This window comes from Crassostrea angulata, chromosome 4, assembly GCF_025612915.1.
Source record: "Crassostrea angulata isolate pt1a10 chromosome 4, ASM2561291v2, whole genome shotgun sequence".
Classification (NCBI taxonomy): domain Eukaryota; kingdom Metazoa; phylum Mollusca; class Bivalvia; order Ostreida; family Ostreidae; genus Magallana; species Magallana angulata.
Window position 1 is genome coordinate 47,315,056 of NC_069114.1, and position 22,661 is coordinate 47,337,716.

At 37.3% G+C, this 22,661-nt stretch overlaps 1 protein-coding gene across 4 annotated transcripts in view; it reads left to right on the top strand.

The window, feature by feature from the left end:
* The window catches only part of LOC128179537 (uncharacterized), a 56,817-nt gene that overhangs the window by 32,448 nt on the left and 1,708 nt on the right, over positions 1-22,661 (top strand). For all 4 annotated transcript variants that reach the window (XM_052846973.1, XM_052846974.1, XM_052846972.1 and 1 more), the window contains 31 exons: positions 714-803; positions 916-1,094; positions 1,180-1,283; positions 6,968-7,199; positions 7,620-7,736; positions 8,112-8,305; positions 8,864-9,033; positions 9,518-9,774; positions 10,214-10,333; positions 10,704-10,912; positions 11,394-11,550; positions 11,871-12,040; positions 12,386-12,548; positions 12,833-13,143; positions 13,498-13,752; positions 14,062-14,211; positions 14,498-14,602; positions 14,894-15,001; positions 15,229-15,439; positions 16,281-16,404; positions 16,600-16,781; positions 16,983-17,213; positions 17,459-17,640; positions 17,866-18,038; positions 19,086-19,229; positions 19,400-19,477; positions 19,582-19,784; positions 19,898-19,968; positions 21,097-21,162; positions 21,411-21,534; positions 21,785-21,858. In XM_052846973.1, the coding sequence (XP_052702933.1) occupies positions 714-803; positions 916-1,094; positions 1,180-1,283; positions 6,968-7,199; positions 7,620-7,736; positions 8,112-8,305; positions 8,864-9,033; positions 9,518-9,774; positions 10,214-10,333; positions 10,704-10,912; positions 11,394-11,550; positions 11,871-12,040; positions 12,386-12,548; positions 12,833-13,143; positions 13,498-13,752; positions 14,062-14,211; positions 14,498-14,602; positions 14,894-15,001; positions 15,229-15,439; positions 16,281-16,404; positions 16,600-16,781; positions 16,983-17,213; positions 17,459-17,640; positions 17,866-18,038; positions 19,086-19,229; positions 19,400-19,477; positions 19,582-19,784; positions 19,898-19,968; positions 21,097-21,162; positions 21,411-21,534; positions 21,785-21,858 (4,954 nt within the window). The remainder of the gene's footprint in view (positions 1-713; positions 804-915; positions 1,095-1,179; positions 1,284-6,967; positions 7,200-7,619; positions 7,737-8,111; positions 8,306-8,863; positions 9,034-9,517; positions 9,775-10,213; positions 10,334-10,703; positions 10,913-11,393; positions 11,551-11,870; positions 12,041-12,385; positions 12,549-12,832; positions 13,144-13,497; positions 13,753-14,061; positions 14,212-14,497; positions 14,603-14,893; positions 15,002-15,228; positions 15,440-16,280; positions 16,405-16,599; positions 16,782-16,982; positions 17,214-17,458; positions 17,641-17,865; positions 18,039-19,085; positions 19,230-19,399; positions 19,478-19,581; positions 19,785-19,897; positions 19,969-21,096; positions 21,163-21,410; positions 21,535-21,784; positions 21,859-22,661) is intronic.

Below are 22,661 nucleotides of genomic sequence, written 5' to 3' on the forward strand. Positions count from 1 at the left end.
CAAACACACACAAACTTACCAGGTCACACACAGGTAAACTTACCAGGTCAAACACACACAAACTTACCAGATCACACACAGGTAAACTTACCAGGTCATACACAGGTACACTAACCAGACCACTCACATGTAAACTAACCAGACCGCACACAGGTAAACTACCAAAAACAAACATGTCAGGTAAACAGGTAACCTTACTAAAAATAAGTGTCAGATAAATCTCCCCAGTCACGCATAGGTAAACTTACCAGATCACACACAGGTTAACTTACCAGACCACACACAAAGTACCAAAAACAAACAAATTGAGTAAATGGGTAACTGATCAAATATAAATGTCAAATAAATCTTTTCAGTCACACACAGGTAAACTTACCATAAATAAACATGTCAGATTAATCTTCCTGATACACATACTAGTCTGGGAAATAACCTTACCAACCATCTTTTAAAAACATTCTACTTTAGTTTAATTTATTAGGACCTTAGATACAATGCAGGTGTTTTACAGAAAGTATGTACTTATGCTCCCTTTACATGCATTTACTTGTCATTAATAGCACGTTTTTTTCAGGAGATTCTGAAGAGATTTCTATGACATTTACCTGTCATAGGCTGATGGATAACAGATTTGTAAAGATATTCTACAGATGACCAGAAATTAGTTTTTTTTGTGTTGACTGAACCTACAAGCTGTGTCTGTTTGTCTGTAGGTTCTCTGCCCTGAACAGCTACTTCCCTGTAGACAACAAGGGCTTTGGAAACCAGGACAAGGATTGCTATGGAGTGGAACACAATTTTGGGTAAGGTTCTCTGTCCAACTTCAAATTCATTGCACATCATAATTAACAGTGCATAAAGCTGCATACTTTTAGTTATATTTTTACAGTGATTATAAAATACCTCTCCACACAGGTTTACATCAGCCATACGGTCTGGGTTTGTCTTCCAAGGCACAGAATCAGTGACCATTGGGGGTGGTGATGACCTGTGGCTTTATCTCAATGGGAAGTTTGTGATGGAGATCAGTTCTAGGAATATGGGGACCAGTGTCCCCTGTAGGAAGATCAGTCTGAGCGCTGCCAGCAATCCAGGTACCATAAAGTACATTGACATGAATGGAGCAGAATTTTCTAAAAGTATTTTACTCAGGGATTAATGTTAGATTCTTATACACAGGTGGTAGCTACATCACCCCACAGTATGGGTTTGTGTCCCCCACCACAGGGCTCTGTGTCATTACCAGTACCCTGCCTGCTGAACAAGTCTTAGTGGAGTTAGAGGTAAAAATAAATTGTTCAGGTATCATTGATACGAGCTGCATTCTCTCAGGTTTCTTTGACAACTGATCAGAAAGTGAACTCTCCACTATAATCACAAACCTTCAACCTTCTACACTCATTTGTTGCAATTACTGGTATATAAGAATCATTATTTTTAGTTTTTAGCTCACCTGAGCTGAAAGCTCAAGTGAGCTATTCTGATCACATTTTGTCTGTCGTCCGTCTGTCCGTCCGTCTGTCCGTCCGTCCGTCTGTCCGTCTGTCCGTAAACTTTTCACATTTTCAACATCTTCTCAAGAACTGCTAGGCCAATTTCAACCAAACTTAGCACAAATCATCCTTAGGCAAAGGGGATTCAAAGTTGTGAAAATTAAGGGCCACACCCGTTTTCAAGGGGAGATAATAAGAAATTAATGAAAAATTTCGAGAAATTTTCAAAAATCTTCTTCTCAAGAACCAGAAAGCCAGGAAAGCTGAAACTTGTGTGGAAGCATCCTCAGGTAGTGTAGATTCAAAGTTGTGAAATTCATGACCCCCGGGGGTAGGGTAGGGCCACAATGGGGGGTCGAAGTTTTACATAGGAATATATAGAGTAAATCTTTAAAAATCTTTTTCTCAGAAACTAAACAGCCAGGAAAGCTGAAACTTGTGTGGAAGCATCCTCAGGTAGTGTAGATTCAAAGTTGTGAAATTCATTATCCCCGGGGGTAGGATGGGGCCACAATGGGGGGTCAAAATTTTACATAGAAATATATAGAGTAAATCTTTAAAAATCTTCTTCTCAAGAACCAGAAAGCCAGGAAAGCTGAAACTTTAGCTCACCTGAGCTGAAAGCTCAAGTGAGCTATTCTGATCACATTTTGTCTGTCGTCCGTCTGTCCGTCCGTCTGTCTGTCTGTCCGTCTGTCCGTAAACTTTTCACATTTTCAACATCTTCTCAAGAACTGCTAGGCCAATTTCAACCAAACTTAGCACAAATCATCCTTAGGCAAAGGGGATTCAAAGTTGTGAAAATTAAGGGCCACACCCGTTTTCAAGGGGAGATAATAAGAAATTAATGAAAAATTTCGAGAAATTTTCAAAAATCTTCTTCTCAAGAACCAGAAAGCCAGGAAAGCTGAAACTTGTGTGGAAGCATCCTCAGGTAGTGTAGATTCAAAGTTGTGAAATTCATGACCCCCGGGGGTAGGGTAGGGCCACAATGGGGGGTCGAAGTTTTACATAGGAATATATAGAGTAAATCTTTAAAAATCTTTTTCTCAGAAACTAAACAGCCAGGAAAGCTGAAACTTGTGTGGAAGCATCCTCAGGTAGTGTAGATTCAAAGTTGTGAAATTCATTATCCCCGGGGGTAGGATGGGGCCACAATGGGGGGTCAAAATTTTACATAGAAATATATAGAGTAAATCTTTAAAAATCTTCTTCTCAAGAACCAGAAAGCCAGGAAAGCTGAAACTTGTGTGGAAGCATCCTCAGGTAGTGTAGATTCAAAGTTGTGAAATTCATGACCCCCGGGGGTAGGGTGGGGCCACAATGGGGGGTCGAAGTTTTACATAGGAATATATAGAGTAAATCTTTAAAAATCTTCTTCTCAGAAACTAAACAACCAAGAAAGCTGAAACTTGTGTGGAAGCATCCTCAGGTAGGGTAGATTCAAAGTTGTGAAATTCATTATCCCCGGGGGTAGGGTGGGGCCACAATGGGGGGTCAAAATTTTACATAGAAATATATAGAGTAAATCTTTAAAAATCTTCTTCTCAAGAACCAGAAAGCCAGGAAAGCTGAAACTTGTGTGGAAGCATCCTCATGTAGTGAAGATTCAAAGTTGTGAATTTCATGATCCCCGGGGGTAGGGTGGGGCCACAATGGGGGGGTCGAAATTTTACATAGGAATATATAGAGTAAATCTTTAAAAATCTTCTTCTCAAGAACCAGAAAGCCAGGAAAGCTGAAACTTGTGTGGAAGCATCCTCAGGTAGTGTAGATTCAAAGTTGTGAAAATCATGACCCCTGGGGGTAGGGTGGGGCCACAATGGAGGGGGGTCGAAATTTTACATAGGAAAATATAGAGTAAATCTTTAAAAATCTTCTTCTCAGAAACTAATCAGCCAGGAAAGCTGAAACTTGTGTGGAAGCATCCTCAGGTAATGTAGATTCAAAGTTGTGAAAATCATGATCCCTGGTGTAGGGTGAGGCCACATTGGGGGGGGGGGTGTTAAAATTTTACATAGAAATACATGTATATAGAGTAAATCTTTAAAAATCTTCTTCTCAGAAACTAATCAGCCAGGAAAGCTGAAACTTGTGTGGAAGCATCCTCAATCAGTGTAGATTCAAAGTTGTGAAAATCATGATCCCTGGGGGTAGGGTGGGGCACAATGGGGGGTCGAAGTTTTACATAGGAATATATAGAGTAAATCTTTAAAAATCTTCTTCTCAGAAACTTATCAGCCAGGAAAGCTGAAACTTTTGTGGAAGTATCCTCAGGTAGTGTAGATTCAAAGTTGTGAAAATCATGATCCCTGGGGGTAGGTTGAGGCCATATGGGGGGGGGGGGGGGGGGGTGGGGGTGTTAAAGTTTTACATAGGAATATATAAAGTAAATCTTTAAAAATCTTCTTCTCAGAAACTAATCAGCAAGATGATTCTTTATAAATGTTAAAACTTTGGCTCCAGGACAATTCTTCGGCCTCACAAGAAGGTTCAGAGTTTGATGTAGCTAAATATCCCATATATAAACAATTGTAAAGGATCTTTTTGAGAACTGCAATACTCAACATGTGATATGACTATAAAATTAAAGCAGGCAGCTATTTTTTCATTAGAATCTTTTTGTATTACTGTATTGAGTTATTGCCCTTGATTTATTGATTCTTGATTATTTTAATTAATGCATCCACTGTTAACCAATTATTGTGATGATTATTTTTATACAATAATAAATATTCAATGTATATAAGTTGTTCTGCATAAGAAGTTTTGGGTTAGGCCGGATTAGTTTGTTTATTTTTGATTTCCAATTTTTAGATACTATGAATTATTTAAGGCTGGCGCATGTATAGGGACAGTGTCTATTGCATTAGGCCAAAAAAAATTAATCATTAGTTTCTCGGGCCAAAATTTTGAAATTTTGATGAGGCAGGCAGGTTTTTTTTTTTTTTCTTTTTTTTTTAAAAGGACAAAATTTACAGTGACGGTAACCCATATTTTATGATTTATTCATCAAGCTGATACATTGGCTAAGTTTAGATATTTCTTTTAATTTCTTCTTTTTAGTTTAAAATGTCTCTGTTTCCTTTTCAAAGGTTAAGTTTTTGCAGATTAACAAACAATGACAAATGCTGTGTGCCCCTGCTTCATTTTGCAGCCCATCTTTCCCCTCCACAGTAATAACACAAGTCTGAACTGAAATAGGGGACTTCTTATGGCATTTCACTAGCTGAATTTGCCATATAAAAATTTATCAAATAAAGCATTTTTATTAATCTTCATTGCCTTGAGGACAGAAATCAAGTAAAAGTAAATAAGTCATCAAAAAATTTTCAAACAATAGAATTGTCCTTTATTCCTGCTACTAGGCAATATCACAGAGGCTTCAATTTCTGAAGATAACAGAATTTTCAGTGGTAGTGTTAACAGGGAACAACATAGGGCAAATTTAGTTTATGGAGACTTCACTTCTGAAATTATCCCTCACAGAAAGATAGGGAGAAGTTTGAGAAATTAGGTGGACTTCCATTCTTTGACAATGGCATAATGCTAAAGATAATATTTGTATACACAGATTCAACCTTAATTTAAATTGGATTAGAAGCAAGTCAATTAAATATAAAAATAACTCCTAAAAAAAATTAAAATCTTATCCAATTTTTAAAATTTATTATGTGTATTCATACATTTTGTAGATGAAATGTTTCGTAATTGTGTTGGCTAAATGACAAATAAAACCAGTCTATGTGTTTCAGTGTATTTTGGAGGTATTAGTCAAACCCTTTGACCCAATTACAACCGTCATATAGTCATATAGTTGGATCTGTTTAACTTTAAAGATAACTGTAGACAAACGGTTTTATGATTATTTTAGCATTAACTTGGCAAAGTTATTAACTAATTACAAGTTACCAACTAATTATAAAATCAGCACCTAAAGTTATAAACATCGGTTGTAATTTTCAGGGGCCTAAGTGGTTGCATCAACCTTATTTATAACGTCTAAAGATAAGACAGTCGCTAGTTATTAAGCACAATAGGGGTTAATTTAGGCTATGAAAATGTCTTTTGAATTAGATAATTATCATTTTATTGCATTAGGGGTTAACTTTCACGATCGTGAAATCAGAATACAGGGCAACTTCAACCTCACTTTCTGAGGAAATTCTGGCGAAGTTACCGACCACAAAGCGAGTACTTATATTTACATAAACTTGTATTTAGCCCAAGTAGCCCCCTAGGTTTGTCAATGGTGTAGATGTGTCAGATAAAATAACGTTTTCACTGACAGCTGAGAGACAAGCATTTATTCACATTGATTCCATAGTAGAGAAAACCGATAATGATAAGATATGAAAAATCCGGAAAAATAAAGATAAAAAAGTTTGATGCGGCGATAATTTTACTGATGCGGCGGTGCCTGAGAAACAAATCATTAATTTTTTTTGGCCTTAAGGTGCATGACTGTTTGGGGTTAAACTTAAACAGGTATTGATAGATTGAGTGTGTGAACATCCCTACTCTATCTAATCTACGTGTTTTCTAACCTTTGATACAAAGTGTGTGGTCATTCCTGCCCTGTATCGCATTAATACAAGTGTGCAGTCATACCTGCTTGTTTTGGTGGTGGTTGTGGCGGAGCACTAATGTGGCGAGCACTAGTGTATGGTCATCCCTGCTGGTGATCAGGCCTTTCTAGCGCAAGTGTGTGGAAGTCCTTGTTTGCGTTAGGTAATCTACGTGTTTTCTAACCTTTGATACAAAGTGTGCGGTCATTCCTGCCCTGTATCGCATTAATACAAGTGTGCAGTCATACCTGCTTGTTTTGGTGGTGGTTGTGGCGGAGCACTAATGTGGCGAGCACTAGTGTATGGTCATCCCTGCTGGTGATCAGGCCTTTCTAGCGCAAGTGTGTGGAAGTCCTTGTTTGCGTTAGGTAATCTACGTGTTTTCTAACCTTTGATACAAAGTGTGCGGTCATTCCTGCCCTGTATCGCATTAATACAAGTGTGCAGTCATACCTGCTTGTTTTGGTGGTGGTTGTGGCGGAGCACTAATGTGGCGAGCACTAGTGTATGGTCATCCCTGCTGGTGTTCAGGCCTTTCTAGCGCAAGTGTGTGGAAGTCCTTGTTTGCGTTAGGTTGAGCTGTTGGCGTAAGTGTGCGGTCATCCCTGCCTGCTTGTGTAAATGTTGGTACCTGTTGAGTTGTGTAGTTGTGCGGTCACCCCTGCCTGCGTAACGTGTGCAGGAGCGGTGATTAAAGTCTGCTCTTGTAAATATTGGCAGCAATCAGGGCTATCCGAGTTCCAAGGGGGAAAAATGGATTTTATTTATACAGGATCTACATGTATTATTGTACATTGTCCAGATTGTTTGTATTTTGACTCCATTAAGCTGACTTTATCATACCTATTGTTCCTCAGGTGAGCGATGTGGCCCATGGACCTCTTGTAATTTGATTCACTATTGTAGGTAGGAGAGCGGTACCACTTCTCCATTTTCCACGTGGAGCGGCTGCACTGTGCCTCCAGTCTGTACATCCAGACGGAGAACTTTCAGTTCATTGTGGACCCTGCTGAGGAGCCGCCCAGGGACTACATCGTCACGGCAACAGAGGACCTCCACCAAAACGGCATAGTGGCCGAGGTGGTCCTGGCTGACATCTTCTCTGTGGGGCCACCCTTCACAGTCACCATACTCAGGGGTAAGTTCATTATTCCGAGGGGTAAGCTCACAATTTTCAGGGGTAAGCTCACAATGCTCATTAGTAAGCTCACAATACTTGGGGGTAAGCTAAATATGCTCAAGGGTAAGCTTACAATACTTAATGGAATGCTCACGATACCTACTGGCAAGCTCACAATACTTCAGGCAAGCTGTTAGTAGGTAGGGGTAAGCTCACAGCTCTAAGGGCTAAGATATCTGTATACTTATCGGTAGGTATGCTCATGATACCTAGTGGTAAGATCATAATATGAAGCGGTATGCTCACAATATTTTGTGGTAAGCTCATTATATGTAGGGGAAAAATAACAAAAATAGTGTTAGTTTTTAATATTGATTTTCCTCTAACTTGCAGTTTTGATTTAGTTACCTTCTTTCATGATGTTGTGTGATTTTGTAGGAAACGAAGCAAGACATTTTACTTTGAAAGACAAGACAACAGCCAATGAGAATGCAGCAGTGGCTCCTCCCACAGTCCCACCCACATATACAACAATCAACGGTCACTCCTTTGTTGGTATGTTTTCTTGTACAGTAATACAGAGTTGCAATGAAATTTGATTTGTCATTATGGTATTATAAATCTTGTAAGTTTATGAAACATTTTAAAAATAAGGAGAATGACACTGACTTTGCATGAAGCATGAATTTGTTGGGATGTTTGATGTAACTGTGTGTTACTATATCTGTCATAAAAAAAGGAAAATGCTTGCCAAAACCATTTTTTTAAGGTAGTGGAATCTATATGCAGAAAAATTTAATCCTTGTATATAAACACTGTTTATTGTCTAATACAGTTAAGTTTGTTATAGTATAGACACCATGTATCCCACGATACTTGATATCACTTCTATGTAGGTCTTTACATTGTTTTGTCATCTCTGACCTCTAGCATGTGCCACGCCCTCTACAATCACCCCCGAGGGTTACGACGGTACCACAGAGACCTTCACCGTCAACACGGGAGTGGTTTTGTTAACTCTGGACTCCAGTCTGGACTACGAGGTCAAGATCTCCTACAGTGTTGTCATGGAGACCGTGGATACTGGCAAAACTCCACCCACCACTGGCACAATCACTGTTAAGGTTAGAAGTTCTTACTGTGTTGCAGTCTTCTTCAAAAAAGTGATTAATAAAAATTTAATTTAGAATGCAAATTTTAGTGATGTACAATAGTTTAAAACCATTTCAAGGAGCGAAAGGAAATATAAATAGGGAGGCACACTTTCCAACATCATTATCACAACAATTACTTATTATAATTGTAGGAAATAATTTCTGATATCCAATCATTGTTTTTAAAATGGACCAGGTTTATTATTTCATTCTGTTTCATTGTGATTTTAATTTTCAATAAAGTATTCTGAATGCATATTAAAATGCTATAACAGTAAAACATGGTTATAGCGAACATGCTTATAATGAATTGATGCTTACAGTAAAGTGATTTTCTTTCGGTGACTATATTATATGTTGTAAACTTGACAGATATAATGATGACGCTTATAACGAAGCAAAATCGACCGTCCCTGGCACTTCATTATAACCGTGTTTTACTGTATTCTGATAGAAGTTTTATCAATATTGGGAAAATAATTTATTAGTACATGTATTTTCTTAATCATTCCCTTGTAACATCTGCAGGTGAAAGTGTCCGACGTGAATGATAATTGTCCGGAGCTGACCCAGACCTTGTACCAGCTTCAGGCTATCCCCGCACTACAGGTCGCGGCCCTGGCAGTCCTCAATGCTAGCGACATTGACAGTGGCAACAACTCTGCCCTCAGCTTCTACCTGTCCACAATCGTAGAGGAGTAAGTCAAGGAGGGTTATGAATTGGGGGGGGGGGGGGGGGGGCAGAACATCAGGAGCTTAAACCAGAATCATGTTTTTAATTATAATAAGACTCTTTTGGTTAGTTTTTTGGGGGGTTTATTTCATAATTAATCAAAATTGTATTCAGAAATTTAAGTCTTCATTAACTACTTAATCACTGATTTTTCTATTTTTGCAACTTCTTTTGTACTAATATCTGATTCAAGTTTAGGTCTTTTTTTTCTTAATGGCTTTTAGAATATTGTGAGCATGATCAGGTACAAAAAGTGTACACCAGCTACAATAATGACCACAGTAGTATTTGATTTACCAACAAATGAAGCTAATCCAAATTAGACCAAGCCTTGTTCACAATTATATTCTCTGACTCATTAGTCTGTGATACATGTAACTGTTGCATCATTTTGTATAATATGTTACTCGCATTGATTTATATCTTCATTAAATAAATCTTACGTACAGTCCACCAATCTCCATTTTTAACGACACCATGGATCTATACAAGGAGGTGTATGAGGCCAACACCATGTTGAAATTTACGGTGATCGTGGTGGATGGTGGTAGCCCTATGCGGGGCGCTACCGCAGCGGTGGAGTTGGATATAGACAACTCCTGTCTGATCGATGTGGAGTACCAAGCCATTTCCTACTCCATCACCGTCAATGTCTCCACTGGGGAAATCTACCACAGGGTGCCCGGATACTACTACTATGAATACAGTACGCATCACTGTTAATTTATTATTTTTGATCATTTTAAAAGCAGAAATATATTTATTCAGGATTTATCAATAAACAAATAAATCCCAATGGAAATTTTTTAAAAGATCATATCTCTAATATTATAATCATGGTTGCTTTGAACTCCCCTGGAAACCATTTCTAATAGCAAAGCAACAAAATTTTAGCCCCTACAAAAATATCTGCATTTTACAGTAGATAAATGTGGTGTTGTATGTAATGTAAGGAGGAATTGTCTTTCTGCTTTTATCTTCTTCTTTTTTTGGACACACTGTGTTTCTACCAGTTGTAGATTGTGACAATGCTCTAGACATGTAGAGTGGGGTGAAACGTACTAGACAAACACATCTTCATTAATATCTCTTGTCTATTTTTACCTGTGAATGGCTATGACATGTTTTGATTTTGCCTGTTTTAGCCTGTAATGATGCCTTAGGAATGGAGAGTGGGGTGATCCTAGACAAGTATATCTCTGTCTCCTCCACTTCCTCAATTAGCGGTCCAGACCGGGCAAGACTCAACACCACCCAGCTGGACGGTGTGTATCAGCCTTTGTTGATTTAAGAAATTAAAAGTGTGTTCTCTCCCTCATTATGAAAATAAATTAAGGTGTTGAAAGTTGTTTGCAAATACAAGTAAATTTTATAGTTGATTTGGAGAAACTGAAACTACTGTACATGATCTATCTCAGTTCATAGAATTCAGAATAAGAAAATTGTCTAACATGCCAGTGAATTTGCTACTTTTCAATTTAACATTAATTTGTACTGATCCATACAATTTTCAATGAAAACCGATACATGCATGTTACAAACATTTAAAGTCTCGTAAACAAAATTAATTTTAATAATAATTAACTAAATCAAGGGTTATTTATGGTGAGTGAATTGTCAGTGTCTGATTCACAGCTAACCTGGGGGGTTTGACCGGGGGCTGGGTACCTGCCACCATGGACACAAACCAGTACATAGAGGTCAACCTGACGGAGCCGACCTTTGTCCACTGGGTACAGATCCAGGGTCAGGATTCAGTCGACAACTGGGTCACCAGTTTCTCGGTTCTATACAGTTCGGATGGAGTGACTTGGGCCACTTACATTAATTCTTCGGGGGCGTCAGTGAGTCAGATCTAAGTATTCGTCATTAAAAGTAGTATGGGACACCTCGGGATATTAATCACGAAAGAAAGTACCTTATATTCAAATACTACCAAAGCTTTAAAACTATACATTACATTGGCCATGAAATACATTTTAAGACTTCACTGTGTCATGTTGAGAGAAGCTGACTCTTTGTTGTATTGTGCTTCTTTGTTAGACATCAAGATTGTGAAAGAATGTCATGAAACAATGAAGTTATCATAAGGTTATGCTGAATTATATTATTTAGAAGGAAAGTAAGACCCAATATGAAAGTGTCCTTTACCACCTTAACACCCCAAGATTTTAATGTAACGATTGCAATTTTTTGTGAACAAGAGGTTTAAGATCATGATGACTTTTTAAAATATGCCTGAGACTTTCTGCAAATACCAGTATGCATGTATTACTTGAAGATTTATGAAATAAATAACTGTGTTATACAATTGTATGTCACTAGGTTTTTGAGGGAGCCACAGATCGGAACACAGTGGTGAGCGTCCCAATGGTACCGGCGGTGTTTGGGACTTACATCCGAATCAATCCACAAACCTGGAATAATGCCATTGGGCTCCGATTGGAAATGAAGGGATGTTCTTTTACCAAATATCAGTACTGTGAGTGTGCATTTCCTTTGTTTTGGGGACCAGTAATTCATTGAATCATATTGTTACAACAATTTTAAAAGTAGAGCTTAAAAATTTTAAATGCATAAATTAATACGTAACAGTAAAACTCCCTCATTAAGAACTCAATTATAAAGAAATACCAGTTATTTAAGAAACTCATCTCTTTATCCATCTCTATCTTTCTTCTTATGATATACATGTATCAAATATTATGAATTGATAATTAACAAAATATTCCTGTCCCTAATGATGCAGGAAGCATACATATTAACCGAGATGTTTGTACTGTGTACCTGTTGGTTTTGTAGATCGCACAACCTGTCAGCGTTGTTTGACCGCCTCGTACTGTGAAGGGGACTCAACCATCAAGCCCTGTGGTCGCTGTGACCCCCCGGTCACTGGCTCCACCTGTGGTCGCTCTCCCACTGAGCACAGTTTTGGGGCTGCTGCCTCCTGCACCACTTGTCCCGAAGGCTGGGTAGGTATATCAAAAGGAATGAATCAAAGATCAATAAAACTCTGTGATTTTGACTTTATATTCCTTGTATAGTATATTTCTAAGTATTTAAAGCTTAGATTTTTTCCTAACTTTCCCACGAAAGCACATCTGTTGAGATCTGTGATTCTCTGTGTTAACAAAAAGATTTACCAGTAGTCTTAAAAAGGTTGTAATAATGTTTTTATTTTTCATTATTGAGATTCAGCTTTAATAAAATATTTGTACCATTGAGATGTTAATATGGAGGGTTCTGCTTAAGCTGATAGCAGTTAAACTGATATTTGGTTATTCTGATATAGTAATAATCTGTATTTGTGTGGATAGATCTGTAAGGATGGCTATGCCACACCCTGCCCAGAGTTCCACTATGTATCATGTAACGACACATACTGCCCTGACTCTTGTACCCAGTGTGAGCCCGGCTATGCCTGTCGTGGAGGGAAACGATACCAGTGTGAAAAGGGAACGTACTCTGATGGAAATACCAGTAAGTCTTATTAGAAAATAGGACAAACAAGGCTACTGATATGATGTATCAGTGTGTCTGTGTGTTTAAGGGGGATATTATCATTGACCAATTGATATGATGTTTACAGTCATAGACAAAACGAAATTAAATCACTGTATATGTACCTTGACAAATCTGGTTTTCTAACAGAAAGTACTGTCTACATATCACTGTACATAAAAAACGTCTCAGTGTTCATAGACAAACCTTGACATCTAGGTGAAAGTATTTACATGTCAGTACACTATTCCACATTGTTACAGAGTTCTGTACCATGTGTTCCCCCGGTACGTACCAGGACGAGGAGGGACAGAGCTCCTGTAAGAACTGTCCAGGTGGCTACTACAGCTCCTCCAGCAAGGACCGCTGTAATCCGTGCGAGGCGGGGACGTATGCAGCCACTGATGGCACCGGCTGTAAGTCGTGTGGGTCCACCACTCAGTGCCCCTGTATGGGCAGCACCACCCTGTGTTATCACCCTGACCTCTGTTACAACATGGACGGTAGTTATGGGTGTCTTCCCTGCCCCACAGGTTATGCTGGGAATGGAGTCACATGTTCAGATGTTGATGAGGTAAAGGTTGCATTTGTTAAATTAATTGTATGTTGACTTTTCAGATTTTCATGCCAATGGGTATCTTGTGAAAATAACATTGGCAATGGTTTTAGTTTCATGGTTGCTTAATTCAAACCATGAACTAAGTGATTATAAAATTACCATGATATTTTTTAAAATTTACATTATAAAATTTTTAATGTACTGGTACAAAATGTACTTCTTTTCATTGTGAAATTTTTTTTATGACATTTGCAAAAGATTAAAATTTGTAGGTAATCCAGTTTGAAACACTTCTCTATTGAATTTGAATTAATTATATTGTTAATGAATTATGAAAATGAAATTGAAAATGGTGATTTCTTTTTGCAGTGTACTTCTCTCACACCAACCCCCTGTTTCCAGCAGCGCTGTAGGAACACAGAGCCAGGGTTCCAGTGTCTGGCCTGTCCCCTCGGGTATGTAGGCACGTACGAGGATGCTTTGTCGTTTAACATCAGCAGGAGGACTTTTCAGTTATACAACACTGTGTTGGACCCCACACAGGCCCAGACCTGTTCAGACATCAATGAATGTCTGTCTGACAATGGAGGATGTGATGCCAATGCTTACTGTACAAATACACCAGTAAGTCTCTCACAGAGAGAGAGAGAGAGAGAGAGAGAGAGAGAGAGAGAGAGAATGCAAAAATGTTTTAAATATTGGGGGAAAGAAGAAGGTACAATTTAGAAACCTATGTTGTGGTGGGGAGAGGTTTGGAAGCATAAATTTTTTAATGTGTTGGGGTTGGGGGGAGAGAAAACCATTTTGCAACCAAATATGTTAACTGTATTGATATAAAGTTCTCTCTCTCAATGTCTCTCTCTCTCTCTCTCTCTTAAAAAGACCAAATAGTTTTTTTGTGAATACACTATGTTTTGTATTGTGTTATTGTAGGGGAGCTACAGCTGTGGGTTGTGTAAGGATGGCTATGTGGGTAACACAGTGACCGGCTGTGAGCTGGCCGACTACTGCCTCTCAGGTAAACACACCTGTCACGCCAATGCTACCTGCTACTACACTGGACCCCAGGAGTACAAGTGTGTGGTAAGCATGACTTCTAAGTGTTTAAGTTTTAGGAATTGACATAGCAATCTCTGAAAGTCCTGACCGTCATATATAAATAAAACAAAGTCAACTTAAGTTCTTTAATCTCTCAAAAATTGCCTTCTTTTTCTGCAAATGAGAATGTTTTAGCATTATTATACTGTGATTCATATACCAGTACTTGATTTCATACAAAGGTAGAAAGAATAGTCCTCCTTAAGTATGCGAGATCTGAATAGATACTGGAATATGTCTTGGTTGTTCAGTATTATGTATATTGTTGCAGTGTAACAATGGGTGGGCAGGAAATGGTTACCTGTGTGGGGACGACCCAGATCAGGACGGTGTTCCCACGCTGGGGCTTCCTTGTTCTGAGGAGGAGTGTAAATCGGTACTGTATTAAATTACAGTAACACAGAGATAAAGTGAAAATGATTATAATAAATTTAAACTCACACTGGAGTCAGTTTCATTTCCCATGTCTTAAAGTTGTGTTATAAACTGATCAGTTATGATACAATGCATTTACTTTTAACAAACTGCCCCTGGCACTTTGTTATAACCACGTATTACTGTATATGTGTACATGGACATTGTGAAAGAAAAGATAGATGAGCTTTTTGACTCGGACATAAGTGAAGAAGTTTGGAGTAAAGTAATTTTTATTTTACTGTAAATGTAGGACAACTGCCCCCTACACCCTAACAGTGGACAGGAGGATGCCGACACGGACGGAATGGGAAACGCTTGTGACGCTGATGACGACAATGATGTCATCTACGATGAGCAGGTAAGTGCAGTTGTCAAGGCAGAATTTATAGTAAAAAATAGAAAAAGTTCTAATGATTACAAGAGAGAGAGAGAGGGAATAAAATCTGTTAAAATGATCCTTTTCGAGAATATATTAGATATCTTTAAACTGGGTTGTGGTTTCATAATTTATTGGAAGTCTTCAATAGGACATTGGGTTTATCATTGATTTTACCTGCACCTGACTTTCTTTCTTTATTGTGATAGGATAATTGTCCGTACAAGGCTAACAATGACCAGGCGGACGCTGATTTGGATGGTGTGGGGGATGTCTGTGATAACTGTCCTAACGTGGCCAATGCCGACCAATCAGATGTTAACGCTGACGGCGTCGGAGACCTCTGTCACACAGACAATGATAAGGACGGGGACGGGTTCCAAGATGGTCTGGATCTCTGCCCTCTAGTGGCCACTAATGGTATTAGTCCTTCCTCTCCCTCTCCTAGAAAAATGTCATAACAACATGATACATAGTGTAATCATCTTTTGTTCACATGAAAGAAAATTTGGACAGATTGTGGTCATGAATGATTTTTTTCTTAAAGGGGCATGGTCTAGATTTTGGTCAAATTTTATTTTTCTGTTTTTATTATTTGCAATGCTTTAGGTCATTGAGTTTTAAGCAAGATACAGGGCTTACAATTCTTCGTCATGTAAACAAGGCTCGTGCCCTCTTTTTGTTTACATAGGTTTAATATACCAGTTAAAAAATCTTTTTAAAGCTGGTTTGTCTATCTTGTTATTCATTTTAAGCATAAATAAACAGTTCCTAACAATTAATATACATTCATTTTAGGTCTAAAACTGGAATTTTCACTTCAACATTCAAAATGTAAACAAACGCTTTGTTTACATGGCGAATAAATGTAAGCTCTGTAACTCGCTTTTGACTCATCAAATGACACTCAAATTTTGGTTGCCTATTAGAAATGCCTTACTGAAGCATTGTAAACATTAAAATCGAAAAAATAATTTTTGATCAAAATCGTGACCATGCTCCTTTAAAATTATTTACATAGCCTAATCACAACATAAGTTGCTGCAAAAAAGTTTATTATCGGTTGTTTATTCTGAAAAAGGTTTTTTTTTTAAATTTAGTTGCATAACAGTAGATTGCATTTACTGATTTCACTGTGATATTAGCTTTTTATATTTTGAAGTTGCTCTTTCAGCAAAAGCTTTTTTAGAAATGTTTGGTTCACTACTTGTTTTGATGGAAAGGAGGTAATGTATTGTTATACATATTTAATGTTTTTCAGCTCAGACAGACTCAGACGGGGATGGGGTGGGGGATGAGTGTGACAATTGTCCACAGACCAGTAACGCCGCTCAGACTGACTCCAACTACAGCGGGGTGGGGGATAGCTGTGACGGTCAGGATAAGTAAGTCTGGGTGTGGTACTAGATCTAAGGATGTGATCTAGAAAGAAACTAGATAGACTACTCAGAGAATTGAAACTGTAGAAAAGTGTTTTCTAGAGTAAAATAGTTTTAATTTCATGCCAAGTACATTGTAAGTTCCATGTATTATTTGTGTACAAAATTTGTTTGAAATGGAACTTATATTATTAATTCCAGGGATGGAGATGGCATACCAGATTTCAGAGACAATTGTCCAGAAGTTCCAAACGCCCAGCAGACCGACACAGACTCAGATAGTACTGGGGATTTTTGTGACCCTGACATTGACAATGACGGTGTTCTCAATGCTGCTGACAACTGTGTATATGTAGCCAATGCTGACCAGGCAGATGCCAATGGTAACACAAAAAATGTTGTAGCATTATGTGCATTCATTTAAACTGAGAATACTTTTACAATTGATGGTAAACAGGATTGCACAGTATTATAGCATGGAATTCAATAGAATACAGAGGAATTGCAAATGTAATGCCATGCTCGAGGAAAAGTTTATTGCATGCTGAATTAACAGGTGCTCTCATCCATCTTTACATTAACAGGGAATAGAGTGGGAGATGTATGTGAGAGTGACCGGGACCTGGATGGTGTGGTGAATAACCTTGATATGTGTCCTAACAACAAGGACATCAGCTCCATCAACTTCACAGACTACACCGCCATTGACCTTAACCCGACCTTGATCTCAGAAAAGGCAGCAGTGTGGCACATCATGGACAAGGGGAGAGAAGTCAGACAGACAGAAACTACACTGAAACCTGCAGCATACATAGGTGGTTAATAATTATAAAATCAAAAACAGTAACCTTTTTCAATAAAACTTCTTCTTTTTTTAATTTGTTGTCTGTAGAGAAAGTAAAAAAGCTATAGGATGTCAAATTTAGTTTACAAAAATGTAAGGTCAACAGTTGACTGTAAACAGAGTTTTACGAACTCAATGGGGCAGCTAGGATTTAAGTCTTTTGAGTCTCTTCTGAATCATTTGCATGTACTTAAAGTTGATTTTCACATTTCACAGGGAACCACTTCTTTGATCACATGGAGTTCTCTGGTACTACATATGCCCAGAGTGATGAGTGCTATGGTTACATCGGCTTTATTTTTGGATTCCACTCCACACAAAAGTACTACCTAGCTCTCTGGAGACACGCCCACCTGAACTACAACATCTACGGAGGAATCAAAGGGGTGCAACTCAGGGTAGGACTTCATACTGTTGACTAACTGTATTTAAAATAACACATTTAATTGGTGATTGAGGTGTTAATTTTAATATTTTCAAGTCAATTTTCATTACCATGCAGAGAAGCAATTGAATGATAACGAATTAAAATTAAAAGCAAATTAATTCGTTTACGTTATCAAATAATGAAGTCGTACAAAGATTTTTTAATATAAAGGGTTTTTTTATGTTATGAAATAAAGGTAATAGAGACTACAAACAATGTTGGACAGAACTACGCCAATGCCTTGTACCAGAGCTATGATGTCACTTCCTACTCCAGACTCCTGTGGCAGGATCCCACCCTGACCGGGTGGAATTGTTGGACCAGTTACCGCTGGACCATACAGCACACCCCCTCCCAGGGAATCCTGAGGTCAGTGTTACCCCCCTTTACTGAACTGAAAATATGTCTGTCTATTGATTCTATCAACACAAAGGGAACACTCAGTCCAGTTCTTCGCAAGCTGACATCAGTTTTGTTTTTATATGAGGAATTTTAGAAAATGTATTCAAATGTGGATGTTTTAAGGAATTTCATTTCAAATCTGCCGTTGTTTGGTAATATTTTGAATGTTTTTGACAGATTTAATAGATTTACTCCCACTTAGTTTCTATACAAATTATCAAATTTGCTAAACACTTTGTTTTCTTCTAAACATCTTAAATTTGATTTTAAAGACTTTGTAAAACAATGATTTTGTATATATGTATTTATTACATTATCCAGTATCTTTTTCTTTACTAAAACTACAAATCAAAATGTGATACATGTATATGTTGAATAAATCAATAATTGGTATGTTGCAATAGCAACGTGTGATTGCTTGTCACCTTGTGGTAAAACACAGTCTGCACTACATGAAAAAAAATTATATGTCAAATGATGCATATACTGTTGGGGCTTGCATAACTATACACAATGAATTGATTATGTAAAAGCAGAAAACAGATCTGGGGGGTCAATATGCAAATTAAGCTGGTATAAAAAATCCTAACTTCTAATAAGTGTTCACAAAATCATGCTGAAATTTAAATGACTTATTGAGAAATGAATCAATTAAGATTAATTACCAGCTAGTACATGAAAGGAAAATATTTAGTTCAAAAGCTGATTCATTATTTAATTACTAATGACGTTTTTATTAACGTTGTTTCCTTGTCCCATCGTAGTCCTTAAAAAAAGTTTTGAATTTAAGTCAAGGAAGGAATTAGTTACTCTAAAACTGAAAAAAAATAACAATTAATTTGCAACCAGTACTAGCGTCAAATTATATTTATTTTAATTAGGGAGGTTATTTTTGAAAATGATTACATTTTTATGGCATAAAATCCATTCATACAGATTTACAAAAAAAAGTATCTGCCTAAATTTGATACCAATTGATAAGCTCTACAGTAATGATGTTGATGAATCTTTTAGGTTGATTGTGAAGGAGGGAGACTCGACGATTGCAGACTCCGGTACTCTGTATGATGTTTCCATACCTGGGGGGAGGATCGGGGTGTTTGCTTACAACCAAACAGGGATCATCTGGTCAGACATGAGATTTGAATGCAAAGACAGGTGGGTGGTATTTTTATTTCTTTGTATTATTATTGAAATGTTCAAAGTTCTTGTTAAAAGCATGAAAACTAAAATGTCTTACTGCTTTAAAACCACCAAAGATGATTGAGCTGTTATGCACAATCAGTCGTTTTTTATTTCAAGTTATCTCTGTGATTTTATTTGCCTAGAACTAACAAGGCTCTCTCATTAGATGGTTCAACATATGGTACAATAGGCAATATGACAGGACTGAGAATAGAAAAAAGGTAACAGTATCATCTATCATCATCTATCAATCTGGAGTTTGTGGCCAGCCTAGTGTACCTGTAAACCAAGTTAGAATGAGTAAATTATGAGTATTTATTTTCAGTTTTACAATGGAGGCTTGGGTAAACCTACCAACTGGCTTTCCCTCTACAGCTATACCCATCCTTTGTACCAATGGAAGTGATCTCTGTCTCTATGTGGAGGGAGGGGTTTTCAAGAGCAATGTGTCAACTAACAGTGTTGCAGGAACCACCCCTGTGACAGCAGACAAGTATAACCATGTCCTGGTGCGGTACAATGCACAAGGTATATTAGATAGGAATCTTGTCACTCATTGATATAGGCTGTAAATGATTTAGTCTGTTTTCTCACATAAAAGAAATATTTAAACCTGATAGTTTTTTTCATGTTTTATACAGCTGCTACATTGTCACTTTTTGTCAATGGCACCAAAGAGGCAGAAGCTACAGACCTGGTTGAAATTTCTTGGGTAAGATAATTTTTACCTTCTGTTCAAAAGGCACTTGAAAAGCTAGAGCCCATTAGGCAGGACATGATGGAGGGGTGTTAACAGGGGTGTTATACTTTTCTTTAGAGTAGAAAGCTTATTCATGTAAGCAAGCCAAACATTGATACATATAGTCAAATCATATCTGTTTATATAATCATGATTATGAAGATGCTGAAAATTTTATTTTTGCAGTGAATTACATAAAACCATTTTGACAAGATCTTGGATTTTCAGTAGGGCGTAGCTATCTATTTCATAGGCGTCGGAAGCAAATTGAAAGTGGGGGGGCTAGACTAATCCTCAGAAAAAAGTAATTCCCAAAATTATGGAAATCCTAATCCGGGGGGGGGGGGGGGGGGGGGGGGGGGGGGGGGGGGGAGTATACTATACTTCCAAAAAAAAAATTTACTTACCCAATTTTTTTTTCTCCAAAATTATGAAATTCCTAATCCGGGGGGGGGGGGGGGGGGGGCTAGTATGCTTCTGAATCTAACCTCTCAATCTTTCAAGGTAAATTTAGGAACAAGAGTCTTTGCTGCGATAAAAAGTGGGGGGGCTGAACCCTCTATCATGCTATGTTTCTAATGGTTAAGTTTAACTTTGCAAAAAAAGTGGGGGGGGCTAAGCCCCCCCTAGCCCCCCTGGTTCCGACGCCTATGTATTTCTTGTGTCGAAACAAGTTAAAAATGGCAGATTTCAAGCGAAATATGCATCGATTGCATAGTATCAGCTCAAAAGTCAAACAAATCTTTTAAATTTCAAAGAGCCATTGCTGAGTGGCTAGCAAAGAAATAAACAGGCCTACATCACATTGCTGTTTGACACAACTACCCAAAGTCCTATTCATAAAAAATCCTATTCTGACCTAAGAATTGTGCAAAATCAGTGTAAAAATATATTTGAAGATCAAGTGATATTTCTAACTGTTTTCATAAGAATATTATGTACTAGTTAATTTTATGGTACATATAATTTATTTGATTAATGAATTTGTATTTTCAAAGTATAGAATTTAAAATTACTATTGATTTAGCTAAAAATGTAATTTTGTATGCCTCTGATATTACTCAGCTAAAATGGTTACTAAGTAAACTTTTCTATTTATAGGCTACTGACGTGGTTCTATATTTGGGATATGATGGTACAAATTATTTAACAGGGAAACTGGATGATGTAAGTGCCTTTGTATTTTTACATAAAAAATTATATGTGATGCGGATGTTTTGTTGTAAGGCTTGTCAGTTACAAGCAATTCATGGTGTAAATTTTCTATAGAAAGATGCACCAAACAGTATAATTGAAGGTGATAGGTAGAACTGTTACCAATATCTCTAAAGCTCCACTGCTAAATAAAATAAGTTTGAATCAGAAATAAACCATCGCACTGTATAATACTGGCAATACGTTGTGCTTTGTTGTAGATAAGAATCTACAATGTCCAAATACCTGACTCGGAAGTATCCCAGTTTTGGCAAAAGGTGGGAATGGAGCGGGATTATCAGAAGTACACACTGTCCGCTCACTACACGATGGACGACAATCCCAGTAGGTCCTCATTCTATCACCAGTACCAAGTTACTAAATCTCTAAATGAGTCAGATTAGTTTTTCCTAGAAACTAGATATACTGCAGATGCAGAAATTTCATGGGATTAAAACTTTCTGGATTGCTGATTAATAGAATAATTTTGTGGTGATTGAATTTACTTGTTTTGATATAATAAAACAAATTTGATTCCCAATATTTCCCTTTTTTCCAGTAAATATGTACATCTAAATCTATTTACTACTTGTAGGTTCAACAATTTTAATGGATCAGAGTCCTCACAAAATGGATGTATCATTTTCAGGAACTCCATCATTTGTTGAAGTGAGTCTGTATTTTGTAGATAGATTATTGGCTTTTGTGTACATTACAAGGAAACACAACAACTTTTGTGACACAGAATGTTTTCGATAATGATTAAAATTATGTCATTAAAATTGCATTACCCATTTGGGATTTTGATATTACATGTATAAGGAAGAACTTCTCAATAATTTGTTTATATTTACATCTACCAAGTATTATTTCCTATTTCTTACGGAAACTTATAGTTAATTCATAGTTCTATAGATACAGTTGGACTGAAATCTACATGCCCCATTTATCGATTGGTCAAAATCTACAGCGGCTGAAACTGACAAGATACTGACAGGACTGAAATTGACATGCTCTGTTTATCGATTGGTCAAAATCTACAGCAGCCTAAGAAAATGATGATGTCAGACTCAAAGTCTTGCAGGCTGCTTTGGCTGCTTCTCTTAGCTAACATACTTATATACATTAACAGTAATTAAGTGAATTTTAATAACTTTTCATAATCAATTTATTAATAAGTTTAAAAAAAGATGTTAATAAAAACAAGAGAATGCTTTCTTTAATGATTCTTGTGGGTTATGAAGGTAGCAATAATTGCAGAAAAGATTTACATAACCCGCTAACGCGGGTTATGTATTTTTTCTGCAATGTCACTACCTTCATATCCTGAATGAATGACCAAGGAAGCATTTTATTGTTTAAATAACACCTGAACCCATTCCAATATTTGGGTGATGAATGGGACTTGCGTTCAGTTTGGAAGCAACTTAATTTCAAACCTATCAAAATAGTTTGTTACTTGATGCAAGGCA